The 20,702-nt window shown below is 46.7% G+C and overlaps 1 protein-coding gene across 2 annotated transcripts in view; it reads left to right on the top strand.

Moving 5' to 3' along the window:
- Positions 1-17,058, top strand: part of cacnb4a (calcium channel, voltage-dependent, beta 4a subunit) — a 29,334-nt gene extending 12,276 nt beyond the window's left edge. Inside the window, exons 3-14 of one of the 2 annotated variants that reach the window (XM_034561373.1) lie at positions 952-1,068; positions 2,525-2,647; positions 4,850-4,977; positions 6,355-6,431; positions 6,529-6,548; positions 6,922-7,002; positions 10,677-10,735; positions 10,816-10,925; positions 11,009-11,160; positions 15,093-15,188; positions 15,273-15,449; positions 16,337-17,058. In XM_034561373.1, coding sequence (XP_034417264.1) covers positions 952-1,068; positions 2,525-2,647; positions 4,850-4,977; positions 6,355-6,431; positions 6,529-6,548; positions 6,922-7,002; positions 10,677-10,735; positions 10,816-10,925; positions 11,009-11,160; positions 15,093-15,188; positions 15,273-15,449; positions 16,337-16,600 — 1,404 coding nt within the window. In that variant the 3' untranslated portion in view covers positions 16,601-17,058. Of the gene's footprint in view, positions 1-951; positions 1,069-2,524; positions 2,648-4,849; positions 4,978-6,354; positions 6,432-6,528; positions 6,549-6,921; positions 7,003-10,676; positions 10,736-10,815; positions 10,926-11,008; positions 11,161-15,092; positions 15,189-15,272; positions 15,467-16,317 lie in introns of both variants that reach the window. The other variant, XM_034561371.1, reaches the window with a different exon arrangement.
- Positions 17,059-20,702: the final 3,644 nt, after the last annotated feature.

Genomic DNA, 20,702 nt, shown 5'->3' with positions numbered 1-20,702 from the left:
CCCCGGTTACCGGGTCGGATCAGAACACGTGTGTGATTCACCTCATGGACCCCGGTTACCGGGTCGGATCAGAACACGTGTGTGATTCACTTCATGGAACCCGGTTAACGGGTCGGATCAGAACACGTGTGTGATTCACTTCATGGACCCCGGTTACCGGGTCGGATTCAGAACACGTGTGTGATTCACCTCATGGACCCCGGTTACCGGGTCGGATCAGAACACGTGTGTGATTCACTTCATGGACCCCGGTTACCGGGTCGGATCAGAACATGTGTGTGATTCACTTCATGGACCCCGGTTACCGGGTCGGATCAGAACACGTGTGTGATTCACTTCATGGACCCCGGTTACCGGGTCGGATCAGAACATGTGTGTGATTCACTTCATGGACCCCGGTTACCGGGTCGGATCAGAACACGTGTGTGATTCACTTCATGGACCCCGGTTACCGGGTCGGATCAGAACATGTGTGTGATTCACTTCATAATAATTGGAGGTGAATAATGTTTTAAAGACGCTGCAAGTTTGTAATTTAAAACGTTTTGTTTATGTTTCATATCGTTTTTAATGATTTTATTTTGTAACCCGACTGTTGATGATTCTTTATGATAATGTGCACTTCATGGACAGCATTATATTTATCTTTAGTTTAGAGCTCATGATTTATATTTCTTTCATATTTAGTTATTATTATTATCTCCCTCGGTAAACTAAAGTGTGGTTTACATTTTGTTTGTCTTCATCGTTTCAAGTGTTGAATGTAACATTATTATTATTATTATTATTGGCTTTAGAATCATCAATAAATATTGTCTTAAGACACTAATCTCTAAAACCTTCATTAAAACATTAACTTCACCAGGAACACCAAGATGAATATTGATATATTGACCGTATTTCGCACCTTCACGTCATGTTATCATGATCATAATGTTGTCCCTCCTTCAGGGCTCAGCTGACTCCTACACCAGCCGGCCGTCGGACTCGGATGTTTCCCTGGAGGAGGAGAAGGAGGGCCGGCAGGAGAGGGAGCAGCAGGCCACCGTCCAGCTGGAGAGGGCAAAGGTCAGCTCACCGAGTCACATTTAAATGTACATTGTTGTTGTTGTAATACTCATGCTGACCACACGGCCACGTGTTCTAAAAGCTTTGATATTTGAATGTTTTCTTTCAGGTATTTATAGATCATATATACTGAATTGGTGAAGTAGAGTTGTCATTCCTTATGAAAGATGGCTCACTTACAGCAGCAGCCAGAACTCCGTTTCACCTGCATATTCATATGTCATCTACGGTCCAATGAAAGAATCTCTTCTCTAGGACGTTGAAGTTCAACGGACCAGAGCTGAAGCTCAATGGATGTATGACGAGAGCGCACGTGTAGTCCATGATGGTGCACGTGGCCAATAAAGCTGATCCTGAAGTGTTTGAAGGAGCCCAGGAGCTCTTCATCAGGAGCTCTTCATCAGGAGCTCTTCATCACTCTTCATCAGGAGCTCTTCAACAGGAGCTCTTCATCACTCTTCATCAGGAGTGCTTCATCGGGAGCTCTTCATCAGGAGCTCTTCATCAGGAGCTCTTCATCACTCTTCATCAGGAGCTCTTCATCAATCTTCATCAGGAGCTCTTCATCAGGAGCTCTTCATCAGGAGCTCTTCAACAGGAGCTCTTCATCAGGAGCTCTTCAACAGGAGCTCTTCATCACTCTTCATCAGGAGCTCTTCAACAGGAGCTCTTCATCACTCTTCATCAGGAGCTCTTCAACAGGAGCTCTTCATCAGGAGCTCTTCAACAGGAGCTCTTCATCAGGAGCTCTTCAACAGGAGCTCTTCATCACTCTTCATCAGGAGCTCTTCAACAGGAGCTCTTCATCACTCTTCATCAGGAGCTCTTCAACAGGAGCTCTTCATCACTCTTCAACAGGAGCTCTTCATCAGGAGCTCTTCAACAGGAGCTCTTCATCAGGATCTCTTCATCAGGAGCTCTTCAACAGGAGCTCTTCATCAGGAGCATTTCATCAGGAGCACTTCATCAGGAGCTCTTCATCAGGAGCTCTTCATCAGGATCTCTTCATCAGGAGCACTTCAACAGGAGCTCTTCATCAGGAGCTCTTCAACAGGAGCTCTTCAACAGGAGCACTTCAACAGGAGCTCTTCATCAGGAGCTCTTCAACAGGAGCTCTTCAACAGGAGCACTTCAACAGGAGCTCTTCATCAGGAGCTCTTCAACAGGAGCTCTTCATCAGGAGCACTTCATCAGGAGCACTTCATCAGGAGCTCTTCATCAGGAGCTCTTCATCACTCTTCATCAGGAGCTCTTCATCAGGATCTCTTCATCAGGAGCTCTTCATCAGGAGCTCTTCATCTCTTCATCAGCACACTGCTGCTCTGACAACTCTCTCTGTGCTTCTGTTATAAATACACCGACAACGTCCCGATGTAACATCCCATAATCTGTGAGATGATCTCTGCTTCCCCTTCACGTTGCCTCCTAACTGTGATCTTCTCGCTGCCGCCTTCAGACTAAAGCCGTGGCGTTTGCCGTGAGGACCAACGTGAGCTACTGCGGCGCTCTGGATGAGGACGTCCCTGTGGCCGGCACGGCCGTGTCCTTTGATGCCAAAGACTTCCTCCACATCAAAGAGGTGCAGCTCAACCTGGGGCTCCATGGAGAGTTAGTCCAAGGAGGGTTGGTCCATGGAGGATTAGTCCATGGAGGGTTAGTCTATGGAGAGTTAGTCCATGGAGAGTTAGTCCATGGAGGGTTGGTCCATGGAGGGTTAGTCCATGGAGGGTTGGTCCATGGAGGGTTAGTCCAAGGAGGGTTGGTCCATGGAGGATTAGTCCATGGAGGGTTAGTCCATAGAGAGTTAGTCCAAGGAGGGTTGGTCCATGGAGGATTAGTCCATGGAGGGTTAGTCTATGGAGAGTTAGTCCAAGGAGGGTTGGTCCATGGAGGATTAGTCCATGGAGGGTTAGTCTATGGAGAGTTAGTCCAAGGAGGCTTGGTCCATGGAAAGTTAGTCTATGGAGGGTTGGTCCATGGAGGGTTAGTCCATGGAGGGTTAGTCCATAGAGAGTTAGTCCAAGGAGGGTTGGTCCATGGAGGATTAGTCCATGGAGGGTTAGTCTATGGAGAGTTAGTCCAAGGAGGCTTGGTCCATGGAAAGTTAGTCTATGGAGGGTTGGTCCATGGAGGGTTAGTCCATGGAGGGTTGGTCCATGGAAAGTTAGTCCATGGAGAATTAGTCCATGGAGAGTTAGTCCATGGAGGGTTGGTCCATGGAAAGTTAGTCTATGGAGGGTTGGTCCATGGAGGGTTAGTCCATGGAGGGTTGGTCCATGGAAAGTTAGTCCATGGAGAATTAGTCCATGGAGAGTTAGTCCATGGAGGGTTGGTCCATGGAGGGTTAGTCCATGGAGAGTTAGTCCATGGAGGGTTAGTCCAAGGAGGGTTGGTCAATGGAGGGTTAGTCTATGGAGAGTTAGTCTATGGAGAGTTAGTCCATGGTCCATGGAGAGTTAGTCCATGGAAAGTTAGTCCATGTAGAGTTAGTCCATGGAGAGTTAGTCCATGGAGGGTTGGTCCATGGAGGATTAGTCCATGGAGGGTTGGTCCATGGAGGGTTAGTCCAAGGAGGGTTGGTCCATGGAAAGTTAGTCCAAGGAGGGTTAGTCCATGGAGAGTTAGTCCATGGAGGGTTGGTCCATGGAGGGTTAGTCCATGGAGGGTTGGTCCATGGAGGGTTAGTCCAAGGAGGGTTGGTCCATGGAAAGTTAGTCCATGGAGAGTTAGTCCATGGAGGGTTAGTCCATGGAGAGTTAGTCCATGGAGGGTTAGTCCATGGAGGGTTAGTCCATGGAGGGTTGGTCCATGGAGGGTTAGTCCAAGGAGGGTTAGTCCATGGAGGGTTAGTCCATGGAGGGTTAGTCCATGGAGAGTTAGTCCATGGAGAGTTAGTCCATATAGGGGTTGGTCCATGGAGAGTTAGTCCATGGAGGGTTAGTCCATAGAGAGTTAGTCCATGAAGGGTTTGTCCATAGAGAGTTAGTCCATGAAGGGTTAGTCCATGAAGGGTTAGTCCATAGAGAGTTAGTCCATGAAGGGTTAATCCATGAAGGGTTAGTCCATAGAGAGTTAGTCCATGAAGGGTTAATCCATGAAGGGTTAGTCCATAGAGAGTTAGTCCATGAAGGGTTAGTCCATAGAGAGTTAGTCCATGAAGGGTTTGTCCATAGAGTTAGTCCATGAAGGGTTAGTCCATGAAGGGTTAGTCCATAGAGAGTTAGTCCATGAAGGGTTAGTCCATGAAGGGTTAGTCCATAGAGAGTTAGTCCATGGAGGGTTAGTCCATGAAGGGTTAGTCCATAGAGAGTTAGTCCATGGAGGGTTAGTCCATAGAGAGTTAGTCCATGGAGGGTTAGTCCATGAAGGGTTAGTCCATAGAGAGTTAGTCCATGGAGGGTTAGTCCATAGAGAGTTAGTCCATGGAGGGTTAGTCCATGAAGGGTTAGTCCATAGAGAGTTAGTCCATGGAGGGTTAGTCCATGAAGGGTTAGTCCATAGAGAGTTAGTCCATGGAGAGTTGGTCCATAGAGAGTTAGTCCATGGAATGTTTAGTCCATGGAGGGTTGGTCCACTCCATTGTAGTTTACACATGAATTATCATTTAAAGTAGTAAAGTCAGTAGTAGTAGAGTCAGTAGTAGTAGAGTCAGTAGTAGTAGAGTCAGTAGTAGTAGAGTCAGTAGTAGTAGAGTCAGTAGTAGTAGAGTCAGTAGTAGTAGAGTGAGTGATGTTTCCTTTGTTCTCTTGTCACAGTGATGTTTCCTTTGTTCTCCCTCCAGAAGTACAACAACGACTGGTGGATCGGCCGCCTGGTGAAGGAAGGCTGTGACATCGGCTTCATCCCGAGTCCTCTGAAGCTGGAAAACATCCGACTGCAGCAGGAACAGAAGAGAGGACGCTTCCACGGGTGAGTGAAGGAGAGGAGGAACCAGCAGGTAGAAAAGAGAGGAGGAACCAGCAGGTAGAAAAGAGAGGAGGAACCAGCAGGCGAGTGAAGGAGAGGAGGAACCAGCAAGTACAAAAGAGAGGAGGAACCAGCAGCCGAGTGAAGGAGAGGAGGAACCAGCAAGTACAAAAGAGAGGAGGAACAAGCAGGTAGAAAAGAGAGGAGGAACCAGCAAGTACAAAAGAGAGGAGGAACCAGCAGGTAGAAAAGAGAGGAGGAACCAGCAAGTACAAAAGAGAGGACAGTTGGAGGGTTGCAGAGAAAGAGAGGAAGTTTAGAAGTTCATTTAAACACTGTTTAATCTGTGAGTATCCAAGACAATAAGGGTATCTAAGGTATCTAAGGTATCTAAGATATCTAAGGTTATCTAAGGTATCTACTGTTATCTAAGGTTATCTAAGGTATCTAAGGTTATCTAAGGTATCTAAGGTATCTACGGTTATCTAAGGTATCTACGGTTATCTAAGGTTATCTAAGGTATCTACTGTTATCTAAGGTTATCTAAGGTATCTAAGGTTATCTAAGGTATCTAAGGTATCTACGGTTATCTAAGGTATCTACGGTTATCTAAGGTTATCTAAGGTATCTACTGTTATCTAAGGTTATCTAAGGTATCTACGGTTATCTAAGGTATCTACGGTTATCTAAGGTTATCTAAGGTATCTACTGTTATCTAAGGTTATCTAAGGTATCTAAGGGTATCTAAGGTATCTAAGGTATCTACGGTTATCTAAGGTATCTAAGGTATCTAAGGTTATCTAAGGTATCTACGGTTATCTAAGGTATCTACGGTTATCTAAGGTTATCTAAGGTATCTAAGGGTATCTAAGGGTATCTAAGGTAATCTAAAGTTATCTAAGGTATCTACGGTATCTAAGTGTTTATCAGTCTGGTGAAATGATGTTATTGTTGCCTCTAACTGTTTGTTGTTGTAATACTCAGTGTGGCCACAAGAGGCTGAAGAGCACATGTCAAACTATTAATGTTTTTAGAGTGTTTTAATTAATTTCTCCATTAAGACACGTTTATTTATACAGCACTTCACAAAATGAAACATATTATAAATAGTAATGTACATACAATTAAAAACATCATACAACGTCATATAAGAGCAAGAATAGAACATCCTAACAGGTCAAATATAATTGTATATAATATAATGTTTATATTTTTCTTCTTCTTTTTTCTTTAATGAAACTCTGGCACAATAATCTACCTTCAGGATAAGTGTAAAGTTTTGTGACCCTTCCTCGGTACAGGTGTGACTCACATGGTGTCGCAGGAAGTCCGTCTGTGGTCACATGACTTGACCTCTTCTCTCTTTCTATTGGCTGCCAGGAAGTCCAGCGGGAACTCCTCCTCCAGCCTGGGAGACGCGGTGTCGGGCTCCTTCAAGCCGAACCCCAGCGCTGCAGGTTCGTGCACGTCCGTGTTGTTGTGCACGTGTTTCCACGAGTCCTCTGGTCCAGTTCACACGCGCTCATCGTGTCTTTCCTTTCTTTTCTGTTTCAGGGAAGCAGAAGCAGAAGGTAGTGAGTTTCATTCATGAGATACAAACACACAGAAAACAACTTTACATCTTTAAATCTCACATTTTATAGAAAAAAATGTGACTTCTTTTAACACTTGGGGTATTTTTAAGTTATACGTCGAGTGCAAACATCAATAATAGACTATACATTCTTTACTTTGCAACGATTAGTCCAGTTGATTGACAGAACAATAACACCAGCTAATTTGACAAATGTTAACCAATAGTTAAAAGTTATTTCTTATGCAAATAAAAGGGAAAATGCTCCTATGAGCTCCTCAAATATATGGTATTAACCTGAATACCTTTGGGATATTTAAAGACACGCTTGTGAATATATTGCCAACATTAATAATATGACTGACTGTGTGCAGGCCGAGCACATCCCTCCGTATGACGTGGTTCCCTCCATGAGGCCGGTCGTCCTGATCGGGCCGTCCCTCAAAGGTTACGAGGTAAAGACCGCTTTCATGCTTTTATTCACTAAATATATAAATAAAGGCATTTTCTTCATCGCCGTGCGATGTGAAGTTTTATTGTGTTTTATTATCGTGATGAACTACAAAAGACAAAAATATAAATATAGAAATCAAACAACAGCCAAGTAACCAAACTGACTTTGATAAAGGTTATGATTTGATTTCAATGACACGGTGTATATTAGTGCATGATATTACATTACATTACATGTCATTTAGCTGACGCTTTTTTTTCAGGGTTAAGTGTCTTGCTCAAGGACACATCGACTAGGGCGGGGATTGAACCACCAACCCCCTGATTGAAAGACGGACCTGCTAACCACTGACCCAAAGTTGTCCCTGAAATGAGTTATATAACACTTTACTATCAGGAAGTGCATGTTTACGCTCAAATGAACGATGGCTGCAGCTCTGATGGAGCTGAAATAACTTCATCATCATCATTTATAGTCATGGGTCAAACGGACTAATCCTCATGTTGCATCAGGACCACGGTTCTTGTGTTCTTGAGGCTGATTTCATGAGCCTAACCACACCCCGCTGCCACATACCTCCACCTCCCATCTTAGGCCAGGATACCATCCGGCCTAACGTATGCCCAAGTGGTACCCCAGATACCGTACCTCGCTCCGTCCAACTGCACACTTCCCTGGGTTGGCGGTGAGCCCCGCCTGCCTCAGGGACTCGAGCACCGCGCCCACCTGCTGCACATGCTCCGCCCAGGTGGTGCTGTGGATGATCACATCATCCAAGTAGGTGGCAGCATATGCAGCGTGCGGACGCATCACCTGGTCCATGAGGCGCTAAAACGTGGCTGGGGCCCCAAACAACCCAAAGGGAAGTGTGGTAAATTGGTATAACCCAAACGAAGTGGAGAAGGTCGTCTTTTCCTTGGACTCTGGCGACAGAGGAATCTGCCAGTAGCCCTTGGTTGAATCCAGGGTCATAAAGAAACGCGCAGTGCCGGTCCAGATCGTCAAACCTGGGGCATTGGGTAAGCATCGAACCGTGACACATCATTCACCCTGCGATAGTCCACGCAGAACCGTATAGACCCATCCTTCTTGACAACAAGAAGGATGGGGCTACACCAGGCACTGTGTGACTCTTATATTACCCCCATCTCCAGCATGGCCGCTAATTCCCTCTGAACCACTTTTCTTTTGTGTTCAGGTAACCTGTAGGGCCGCAAGCGCACCGTCACGCCCGGAGGAGTCTTAATCTGGTGCACGATGAGGTTTGTGCGTCCTGGCAGGAGAGAGAACACGTCAGAAAACTGCTCTTGCAACTAGGCAATGTCAGTTCTCTGGGTCCTGGAGAGATGGTCTTCACAAAGACCTCAGACCCCAGCTCCTCTCTCTCGGATACCGCGGACACCAGAGAAACAGACTCCGCCTCCCTCCATGCTTTTAGGAGGTTGAGATGGTAAACCTGTGTAGCTCCGCCCCTGTCAGAATGCACCACCTCATAGTCGACATCCATTATATTACATTACATGTCATTTAGCTGACGCTTTTATCCAAAGCGACTTACAATAAGTGCATTACATCCCCCACTCGCCGTGTGACCACAAAGGGCCCTTGCCACTTGGCGTGGAGATTAAAGCTGAAAGAAGGAAGCAATACAAGTACCTTCTCTCCCGGTGTGAATTGTCTCAGCCTGGCCCCTCTGTCGTACAGCCGTTGTTGACGCTCCTGGGCCTGGAGCAAATTCTCACGGGACATCCGACCCAGTGTGTGGAGCTTTGCCTGCAGGTCCAGGACGTACTGGATCTCGTTTTTTACTGGTGCTAGGCCCCTTTTACCAGTTTTTCTTAATCAGGTCAAGCACCCCCCGCGGAGTCCTGCCGAACAACAGTTCAAAGGGAGAAAATCAGACCATCGGTCTGTGGGTGGTACACACTGGTCCGAATAGTGTTCTTGACATGAACTGGGTGCTCTGGTCAGTCAGGAGATGACCTGAAACAGCACCTGCGCGACACTCTTTGCAGAAATGTTGCGCCTGAATCCACCATCGCCTGGCATGCACCCCCCTGGATTCTTACCGGAACGTGGTACGTCGCTCCCAGACGAGGATCTTGGAGAGGCGGCAACCCAAATCACCTGGCCCACTTCCATCAATGGACACTTCCCCCGGAAGTGCCTGGGCTGCCTGCACCTCCAACACTCCTGCCCTGGTGTTTGAGAAACCCCCTGTAGGTCAGGAAGAGTGCTGGTGCTGGCCGTGGTCGGTATATCGGGGACCTGAGTGAGGGGTGCCGGCCACGGAGCTGGCTGTGCCGGAAGCTGCGGAGGTAGCCTCCTCCGTGGGACGGGTGTCGGACGGGCCATACCCGGCGTGTGACCACATTCGGGCCCACAAACTGCTCCAGGACCACCTTCTCCGCTACTTCCTGTGTCCCAACCGAGCCTCCGGGTCGCAGCCATCTGGTGGCGGTGTCTTTCAGCTGCTAAGCAAAAACGAATGGCCAGTCCTCGGGGCCCAGCGTGGCCTCGCGGAACCTCCACCGGTGGTCCTCCGGAGACCGGGCCAGCCGGTCTATGACGGCTTTATGCACGTCCGCGTAAAGCTGCCTGCTTCTCGGGGGCAGCCGCAGGGCCGCGGTCTGTGCCTCCCCGGCCAGAAGAGGCAGGAGGCGGACCGCCCACTCTGCCTCACGCCAGCCACACGCCCCCGCTGTAGCCTCGAAGGAGTCCAGGAATGACTGTGCGTCGTCCGCTGCGGTCATCCTGTGCAGGGTCATCCCCGCCAGCGCGGAGGGCCTCGCTGCCGGCGGAGCTGCAGCTGACCGCGAGGTGATTTGCTCCAGGGCGAAGGTCTGCCTCTTAGCCTGGTCATGGAGAGCCCGCAGAAACTGCCGGTTTGTCTCCAGTTGCTCGCTCTGCATGGCCACGATCACCGCCAGCAACTGCCCCAGCGCCACGATCGGCTGAGTTGGCATCTCGGCGTGCTGCTCCTGGTGATCCATGTGCCCGCCCCACGTTGGGCTCCACTGTAACACGTGTGAGTCTTGGGCAGGCACAAAAGAGGATAATAAAATAATCACTTTTATTAACAAAAACAATTTCATCCTGAAGTTAAAAAAAAAACTGTTCATTGATCATCAGATTATCCGAGTCAGTTGTCCTAGAATCAGTCTCCTGATCCCGGCGTTGCCGTGGCGTGGCGATGAACTTCCGGGTGAACGGTTCATTTTAAAATATGGTGGACTGTAAATGTACCGTTTGGATCCACATAGACATTTCTCATGTCAACAGAACTAATTCTGTGGACATGTTCATCATTCATCACGTGGTGACGTTCTGAATCACTTTATTTAGTGGTGGTGCGGTTGCCTCACAGCTAAAGCGGCCCAGGGTTCGATTCCCGGGCGAGACGGGCCTTCTGTGTGGAGTTTGAATGTTATCTCCAGGTTCTCTGGGTTCCTCCCGCAGTCCAAAGACATTGATGACGGAAGGTGTGGAATGGATGCGAGCCGTCTCTATATTTCACACATGGACAGGAAGCGGTTAAAGATAATGTACAGAAGGAATGGTAACAAGAGTCCTTGTTCAATACAAGTGAGAGGATGTGGAAGCCTCTTTGGTTTAATATCCTTCTTCTCCTTTTCCTCTCGTGTCCTCCTTCGTCTCCTCGCTTCCTCGCTGCAGGTGACGGACATGATGCAGAAGGCCCTGTTTGACTTCCTGAAGCACCGGTTTGACGGGAGGTGAGCAGTCAGACCTCCTCCTCCTTCTCCTCCTCCTGCTCCTCCTTCTCCTCCTGAGTGTTTACTTTGTGTGGTTGCAGGATATCCATCACCCGGGTAACAGCTGACATAGCGTTGGCCAAGAGGTCCGTCCTGAACAACCCCAGTAAGAGGGCCATCATTGAGCGATCCAACACCCGCTCCAGCCTGGGTAAAGCCACAGGTCCTGCCCCCTCAATGATGTGCATGTCCCGTCCCGGGTGTTTCACGATGGCCTCTTTGTTCTTCTTGCAGCGGAGGTCCAGAGTGAAATCGAGCGTATATTCGAGCTGGCCAGGTCTCTGCAGTTGGTTGTGCTGGACGCAGACACCATCAACCATCCAGCTCAGCTCATCAAGACCTCGTTGGCGCCCATCATCGTCCACGTCAAAGTGTCCTCTCCGAAGGTGAGACTGAAGCTTCCATACCGGAGAGACGACTGGCCTTTCCTAGCAGGATGCAACATGTATTATATTATTCCATCCATCCATCCATCCATTATCAGCCACTTATCCGGGGTCGGGTCGCGGTGGCAGCAGGTTCAGCAGGCCGACCCAGGCTTCCCCAGCCGGGAGATATAATCCCTCCAGCGTACATTACATTACATTACATTTAGCTGACGCTTTTATCCAAAGCGACTTACAATAAGTGCATTAAACCATGAGTCCAAACTCAGAACAACAAGAATCAAGCAAGTACAATTTCTTCAATAACGTCAAACTATCCGTAAGTGCCATTTAAGTGCTACTAAAGTGCCAAACTACAAAGTGCTATCGGTAAGGGACATTTAAGTGCTACTAGAGTGCTACTACGGCTCTACCCTCCCTATTCAAGGTATAGTCGAAAATGATGTGTTTTTAGTTTGACCATGTCCTGGATGTAGACCGGACCCGATCTGTTCAGCGTGTCCTCGGTCTTCCCCGGGGCCTCCTACCAGTTGGACGTGCCCGGAAAACCTCTAATGGGAGGCATCCTGACTAGATGCCCGAACCACCTCAGCTGACTCCTTTCGACACGAAGGAGCAGCGACTCGACTCCAAGCTCCCCCCTGATGTCTGAGCTCCTTACCCTATCTCTAAGGCTGAGCCCGGCCACCCTACGGAGGAAGCTCATTTCTGCCGCTTGTATCCGAGATCTCGTTCTTTCGGTCACGACCCAGAGTTCGTGACCATAGGTGAAGGTTGGAACGTAGACCGACCAGTAAATGGAGAGCTTTGCCTTCCGGCTCAGCTCCCTCTTCACCAAGACGGACCGGTACAGCGCCTGTTTTACTGCTGCAGCCGCACCGATCCGCCTGTCGATCTCCCGCTTCACCTTACCCTCACTCGTGAACAAGACCCCGAGATACTTGAACTCCTTCGCTTGGGGTAGGCAGTTTGCCCCCACCTGGAGGGAGCAATCCACCGGTTTCCGGCAGAGCACCATGGCCTCAGATTTGGAGGTGCTAACTCTCATCCCTGCCGCTTCGCACTCGGCTGCAAAACGCCCCAGTGAATGCTGGAGGTCACAGTCCGAGGAGGCAAACAGGACCACATCATCCGCGAACAGCAGAGAGGCGATCCCGAGACTCCCGAACCAGATCCTCTCCACCCCCTGGCTGCGCCTAGATATCCTGTCCATGAAGGTCACGAACAGGACCGGTCATAAAGGGCAGCCCTGGCGGAGGGTTAGGGTTAACCCTAACCCTTACTACCGAGGAGACGAACACAGCTCCTACTGCAGGCGTACAGAGACCGGATGGGCCGTGCCAACGGGACCGGCACCCCATACTCCCGCAGCACCCCCCACAAAAACCCCCGAGGGACCCGGTCGAAAGCCTTTTCCAGGTCTACAAAGCACATGTAAACTGGTTGGGCAAACTCCCAGGACCCCTCCAGTAATCTTGCGAGGGTAAAGAGCTGGTCCACTGTTCCACGACCGGGACGGAATCCGCACTGTTCGTCTTGAATCCGAGGTTCGACAAGCGGTCGGAGCCTCCTCTCCAGCACCCTGGCATAAGCTTTTCCCGGGAGGCTGAGCAGTGTGATACCACGATAGTTCGAGCACACTCTCCGGTCCCACTTCTTGAAGATGGGAACCACCACCCCGGTCTGCCAGTCCATGGGCACTGTTCCCGACCCCCATGCGACACTGAAAAGGCGTGTCAACCAAGACAGCCCAACAATGTCCAGCGCTTTCAGCATCTCAGGGCGGATCTCATCCACCCCTGGCGCCTTGCCACCAAGGAGCTTTTTGACTACCTTAGCGACCTCTGCCAGCGATATGGGTGAATCCACCCCAAAGTCTTCCGGCGCTTCTTCCGGAGGTGGGAGTTGAAGACCTCCCGGACAGGATCCTCTGCCAGACGTTCCCAGTTCACCCTCACTACACGTTTGGGCTTGCCAGGTCTTTCTAGCCAACTCCCCCGCCATCTGATCCAACTCACCACCAGGTGGTGATCAGTTGACAGCTCTGCTCCTCTCTTCACCCGAGTGTCCAAGACATACGGCCGCAGATCAGATGATACAATTACAAAGTCGATCATTGATCTCCGGCCTAAGGTGTTCTAGTACCAGGTACACTTATGAGCCACCTTATGTTCGAACATGGTGTTCGTTATGGACAAACTGTGGCTAGCACAGAAGTCCAACAACAAAACACCATTCGGGTTCAGATCGGGCAAGCCGTTCCTCCCAATCACGCCCCACCAGGTTTCTCTGTCATTGCCCAGGTGAGCGTTGAAGTCTCCCAGGAGAACTATGGAGTCGGCAGGCGGCGCCCTTTCCAGGACCCCTCCCACCGACTCCAAGAAGGCCGGATACTCCGAAATGCTGTTCGGTGCATAAGCACAAACAACAGTCAGAGCCTTACTCCCCGCAACCCGTAGGCGCAGGGAGGCGACCCTCTCGTTCCCCGGGGAAAACTCCAACACAGCGGCGCTCATGAGTATCCCCACTCCCGCCCGGCGCCTCTCACCCTGGGCAACTCCAGAAAAGGACAAAGTCCAACCCTTCTCCAGGAGCTTGGTTCCAGAGCCCATGCTGTGCGTGGAGGTGAGCCCAACTATATCTAGCTGGTACCGCTCCACCTCCTGCACCAGCTTTGGCTCTTTCCCCGCTAGTGAGGTGACGTTCCACGTCCCTAGAGCTAGTCTATGCCGCCGGCGATCGGCCCGCCCAGGTCTCCCGCCTGGCCCGCCGCCCGGTCTACATAGCACCCGACCCCGATAATTCTCCCTGCGGGTGGTGGGTCCACAGGGTATTCTATTATTCGGTTTTTTAAATATTCATACTTCTTCTATTATTATTCTGCTGTCATTAGTGCTACTACTACTCTCATTCATATTCATATGGTAGTATTCACACTTATTTGCGTCTGCATCGTTTTTTTGAGACTTTATATTCTGTCCAAATTGGCAATGCATTCCTTATTGGTCAACTTTGAATAAACAGTGAAAAGCATTCTTTGCAGCCAAAGAGTTGTTGCTGAATTCTGGATTCTGACTAACGTTTCAACCAAAGACTCAATACCTCTAAGTCTGCTATTGGGTTTCTGTCTGAAAACAGTCGATTGCACCCTCAGGATTGGGAGTGAGTCACTGCCCCAAGCAAGGCACTCAAGTATCTCTTGTCCACTAGTGAGGGAACAAGGGAGCAGGAGGTGGACGGCGGTTCGATTCTGTTGTCGTACCGGACCGTTGTGGTCAAGAGGAAGCGGAACCAGAGGGCTAAGCTCTCGGATTCACCACTCCGTCTATGTCCCGACCCTCAGCGAAGGTCATGAGCTCTGGATAGAGACCGAGAGCTTGAGATCACGGATACAAGCGGCTGGGAGTCTGGGCTCAGAGTTAGAGACCAGGTGAGGAACTCAAACATCTAGAGGGAGATTGGAGGAGAGATGCTGATCCTTTAGTGTTAATAAGGACCAGCTGAGGTGGTTCAACATCTTGTCAGAATCCTCCCGGTCGTCCAACTGGTAAGAAGTCCAGAGGTGAACCCAGAACACGCTGGAGGGATCATATATCTGGTCTGGGAGCGCCTTCGGGTTCATCAGGGAGAGATGGAACGCTTTCCCTGGAAAGAGAGACGTCTGGAATAACCTGCTCAGCCTGCTGTGTAATGACCCGAATACGATGAAGACAAAGGATGGATGAACAACCGGTTCTTGATAACGCTGCAATGAGCTGCACACCCTGAACGGCCACACCCCCAACGGGCACTGCACTGGTACTCTTAAAGCTGCAAGCGGTGTCTTTTGAGGCAGTGAGGGGATGACTTTTAAAGGTAGCAGTCATGTTTTTTTGTCCATAATCAGAGCTGCTTCCTTGTGTTTTTATACTGTGTTAATGTGCTTACCACAGGTCCTCCAGAGGCTGATCAAATCAAGAGGGAAGTCTCAAAGCAAACACTTGAATGTGCAGCTTGTTGCAGCAGAGAAACTAGCTCAGTGCCCTTCTGTGAGTGAACTTCAAACAACGCAGAAGCTGCTTAGATTTGATCAGTCGTGAAACCACTCATTCATCTTTTCCTTTCCCCCTCAGGAAATGTTTGATATTATTCTGGATGAGAACCAGCTTGAAGACGCCTGTGAACATCTGGCAGAGTACCTGGAGGCTTACTGGCGTGCTACACACACTTCCCTTAGCACGCCACTCAACCCCCTGCTGGGACGCAACCTGGGCTCCACCGCTCTCTCCCCGTATCCTGCTGCCATTCAGGTGAAGCTGGCACCTGTGTTCTCCTCATTTTATAGTTAATTGTATGCTCACCAGGCGACAACCTACCGAGTGAAGCCGATGCAGATGTTTTAAAACTTGCATTCTCTCTCCAGACCACCAGGGGGCGACTCCTCTGGCTGTATAGAAGTCTGTGCTTCATGTATTAAAGCTGCATTCTCTCCTGACCACCAGGGGGTGACTCCTCTGGTTGTATAGAAGTCTATGCTACATGTGTTAAAGCTGCATTCTCTCCCCTGACCACCAGGGGGCGACTCCTCTGGTTGTATAGAAGTCTATGCTTCATGTGTTAAAGCTGCATTCTCTCTCCAGACCACCAGGGGGCGACTCATCTGGTTGTATAGAAGTCTATGCTTCATGTGTTAAAGCTGCATTCTCTCTCCTGAGCACCAGGGGGCGACTCCTCTGGTTGTATAGAAGTCTATGCTTCATGTGTTATAGCTGCATTCTCTCTACTGACCACCAGGGGGCGACTCCTCTGGTTGTATAGAAGTCTATGCTTCATGTGGTAAAGCTGCATTCTCTCTCCCGACCACCAGGGGGCGACTCCTCTGGTTGTATAGAAGTCTATATAAATGACTCTACTTCTCTTGATTTATTCCCTCAGTAAACATTAGTTTTTGGTCTCAATCTCTAGTTTCAAGTCTTCTTCAATACAGCTTGATATTCATTTAGTAAATTATGGTAATTTAGAGTCAAACAGACCATAAAGCGGGATGCTTTAGGGCGGGGCTGTAAGGTGATTGACAGGTCAGTTACATGACTATTTCACAAACTGCCATGAGACTTTGTTGTATCATGTTTAACATCATGAATCATGCAGCTTCTGTATCTATTGCTGATAAATCAGTGTTTTCTCTCTCAAACAGGTCCAAAGAAACCGCAACAGTAACCACACAACAACGGACCTTTCCCCCATAGAGCGCCATAGCCTGATGCCCGCCGATGAGAACTACCATAACGAGCGAGCGCGGAAAAACCGCAACCGCCTGTCCTCGGGCTCACAGCACAGCCGGGACAACTCGCCCCTGGTGGAGGAGGACTACCAGGACCCCTACCAGGATGCATACAAGCCTCATCGTAACCGGGGGTCCCCGGGCGGCTTCGGCCAGGACTCACGGCACCGACACTGAGCTGTTGGCCTGCTTGTCTTTCTCAAACCTACCAACCGTGGGCAGAAGAGTTTGAGGCGGCCTTGCTGTAACTAAACTACGCTACTACTTATTTGGACTTCCTTGTGTCGATGTAGTGCCTCGTTTTCCATTCGGCCTTCTGCCAAATGAGCATTTGTACCTAAAAATATGGACTGAAAGTAGCACAAGAGTGGAACAGACCCAATCTTCCCCGTGAAGAGTGAGGGGAGTTCACCAGTGATAGTGTGCGTTGTTGGCTCTCCTGGACCCTCTCAGCTGTTACAGTAGCACACAGGTAGCACTGTGATTACAGGTGACTAGCCAGTGTCCTGTGATCAGCCAGCTCGGTATCATTGCACATTGTGAAATAGTCACAAATCTATTAGTTTTGCCTAAAGGGACACGAATTGTAATGTTTTTTTACTTGTCACTCAGGACGAAAATGATGCCAATGGAAAGTCAATTAGATCCATAATAGAGTGTTGGTTTAGTTGTCTAAACCCAACTGTTGGTTCAGTTGTTTAAACCCAACTGTTGGTTCAGTTGTCTAAACCTAACTGTTGGTTCAGTTGTTTAAACCCAACTGTTGGTTCAGTTGTCTAAACCTAACTGTTGGTTCAGTTGTTTAAACCCAACTGTTGGTTCAGTTGTCTAAACCTAACTGTTGGTTCAGTTGTCTAAACCTAACTGTTGGTTTAGTTGTTTAAACCTAACTGTTGGTTCAGTTGTCTAAACCTAACTGTTAGTTTAGTTGTCTAAACCTAACTGTTGGTTCAGTTGTCTAAACCCAACTGTTGGTTGAGTTGTCTAAACCCAACTGTTGGTTCAGTTGTCTAAACCTAACTTTTGGTTTAGTTGTCTAAACCCAACTGTTGGTTGAGTTGTCTAAACCTAACTGTTGGTTTAGTTGTCTAAACCTAACTGTTGGTTTAGTTGTCTAAACCCAACTGTTGGTTCAGTTGTCTAAACCTAACTGTTGGTTTAGTTGTCTAAACCTAACTGTTGGTTCAGTTGTCTAAACCCAACTGTTGGTTGAGTTGTCTAAACCCAACTGTTGGTTCAGTTGTCTAAACCTAACTGTTGGTTTAGTTGTCTAAACCTAACTGTTGGTTCAGTTGTCTAAACCTAACTGTTGGTTTAGTTGTCTAAACCTAACTGTTGGTTCAGTTGTCTAAACCCAACTGTTGGTTGAGTTGTCTAAACCTAACTGTTGGTTCAGTTGTCTAAACCTAACTGTTGGTTCAGTTGTCTACACCTAACTGTTGGTTCAGTTGTCTAAACCTAACTGTTGGTTCAGTTGTCTAAACCCAACTGTTGGTTGAGTTGTCTAAACCTAACTGTTGGTTCAGTTGTCTAAACCCAACTGTTGGTTGAGTTGTCTAAACCCAACTGTTGGTTCAGTTGTCTAAACCCAACTGTTGGTTCAGTTGTCTAAACCCAACTGTTGGTTCAGTTGTCTAAACCCAACTGTTGGTTGAGTTGTCTAAACCTAACTGTTGGTTCAGTTGTCTAAACCTAACTGTTGGTTCAGTTGTCTAAACCTAACTGTTGGTTGAGTTGTCTAAACCTAACTGTTGGTTCAGTTGTCTAAACCTAACTGTTGGTTCAGTTGTCTAAACCTAACTGTTGGTTCAGTTGTCTAAACCTAACTGTTGGTTCAGTTGTCTAAACCCAACTGTTGGTTGAGTTGTCTAAACCTAACTGTTGGTTCAGTTGTCTAAACCCAACTGTTGGTTGAGTTGTCTAAACCCAACTGTTGGTAAAAACAACGTACAGTTCATGTCCCCCTACACTAAACCAATAGATGGCATCTCGTGACTATTTTGACGTGACCTACATGGACGGTGTTCTCTTGGGGGTTCATACAGTAGCTACCCTGTGCCCCCTCTTTGTCATGAACCATATATAACACAATATATAAAGATCACGCAGATTCTGATGCTCCAAAACTCAGGACTGTGCGGACATTTGTAGCGTTTATCACATCTTATATGATCTTTATGATTTAGTTGTTTCAATAAAGCTATGAATATAAGGAAGGAACCCTCCCGAGACCATAGGAGTCACAAGAGCATGTTTCTTTTCATACGTCGTGCATTAATCAGCTGCTGTCGTCCGTCATGTGTTTGTTTGGCAGGACTTTGTTTGAGATAGATAGAAATGGATTTTATGGAGTGACTTATATTGAGGGCTTCCTTATGTAAAGAAATCCTTCATTTATTTAAAGTTTCACTTTTCATTCAGTCTTTCGTTGCTTTCACCTTCCAACATCTGATGAAAAATATACATTTCCTCCATGTTAATTTAAGGTTTGAGTAGCAATTTAAAAGGCCCGCGTCCATTTTTTTAATCGTTTTCATTGTATTCAATTCAATTCAGTTTATTTTATATAGCCCAAAATCACAAATTACAAACTCCCCTCAGGGGGCTTTACAATCTGTACACATACTGACCTTTGACCTCACATTGGATCAGGAAGCACTCCCCAAAAAATGTAAACAACCCTTTCAATTTGAGTTTCATTAAAGATTCCTAATAAGAGAAACTATCTGAAAGCACTGCACTGCATTGGTCTTTTACTTGCTACTTAATGAATATATGTAGTTCTTTTTTTATTTTAATCAGAAGAATTCACCTGTATGCTGCCAGCTAATACAGGATTAATATACCTTTTAATGACAATCCTGGTACCTTGTAATTAAATATTTGTTGAAAGTCTCAAAGGCCAGAGGTCTCATTGTGCTTCAGTGATTCTGGAAAAGGGAGACCGTCATCTGCCATATACAGTAGCTCTTATGATTCAAAACTCTGAAGCAACACTTTGATTTGAAGACTGCCTGTGAGCGAATGAAGCATTGATTAAACATGTGCGCTGACCTTTTACAATTGTAATGAATAAACCCTTATGTATGAATACACACACCTGTTGTTTGTCTATTTGTTCATATTTCTTCACATTTTGAATTACAAGTAAACAAAACTAATACATTATATATGTTCATGATAAAGCTATCAATAGTTTGGATGGAAATAGAGAACTTCTGGCATTTTGCAGGTCAAAAAAAGGTTGTTTCAGTTCAATGTAATAATTTACCATAATATAATATAATATACAAAAATAATCGAATAAGATAAGAGACTTTATTGTCATCATCTATATACAGTGCAGATCAGTATATGACCCAAATTGGGTTTCCCTAGTCCCGGTTGAAAAAAAACAAAAATATATGATGGAATAAACATTAAGTGCAAACAACAAAATACAAAAACAGGTCCGAACCAAGATACAGGACAAGGTACACGCATTTAGTCTAATAATAAACATGAGAATTATAGAGACAGGTAGTTTAAATATAAATATAGGTATTGTAAATGAATGTGCGGTTCGATCCTCGCTCACTCGCTCTAGTCGGTGAGTCCTTGAGCAAGACACTGAACCCTGAACTCCTCCCCGGAGTTGTGTCTACGGTAAGTCGCTTGGATCAAAGCGTCAGCTAAATGAAATGTAAATAAATGTTCAGTGCAATGGTAAAAGCAGTTTTATGTTCCTTGAGGATATTCGGTCTCTGCAGTAGTCAATAATGAGTTCACGAATAAATTATTATCTAGGATTATTCTTGTGTAAAAAAAAATGTGTATACATGTATACACATTTTTTTATAGAAATAAATATATTTTATATAATTGAAAATAAATATGATATATATGTATATATATATTATATTTCTATTTTTTATTTAAGAAAATATAAAAATATGAAAAAATATAAACATAAAAATAATTATTTTTTCATAGTTTTATTTTATTTATATAAATATTCATGTTTTGTATATAAATGAATATATTTTATTTAGTTACAAATTAATATACATATTATATATTAGATTTAATTATTTATTATTTAGAATAAAATAAAAAAAATATATATTTTATTTAAATATAAATAAATAAATATGGTAGTCTTCCAAAAATGTGGATATGACTTGTAAACGTCTTCTTTGGTTGTATAAATCATATATAATTTGTTATTGCCATATCAAACTTTCAATCCTTCTCTCCCAGATTTGCATAATGATTCGTACCAACAGGACGGTGCCAGTAC

This window comes from Cyclopterus lumpus, chromosome 21, assembly GCF_009769545.1.
Source record: "Cyclopterus lumpus isolate fCycLum1 chromosome 21, fCycLum1.pri, whole genome shotgun sequence".
NCBI lineage: Eukaryota > Metazoa > Chordata > Actinopteri > Perciformes > Cyclopteridae > Cyclopterus > Cyclopterus lumpus.
The sequence above is the reverse complement of the archived record's forward strand: the minus strand, read 5'-3'. Positions and strand labels throughout refer to the sequence as shown.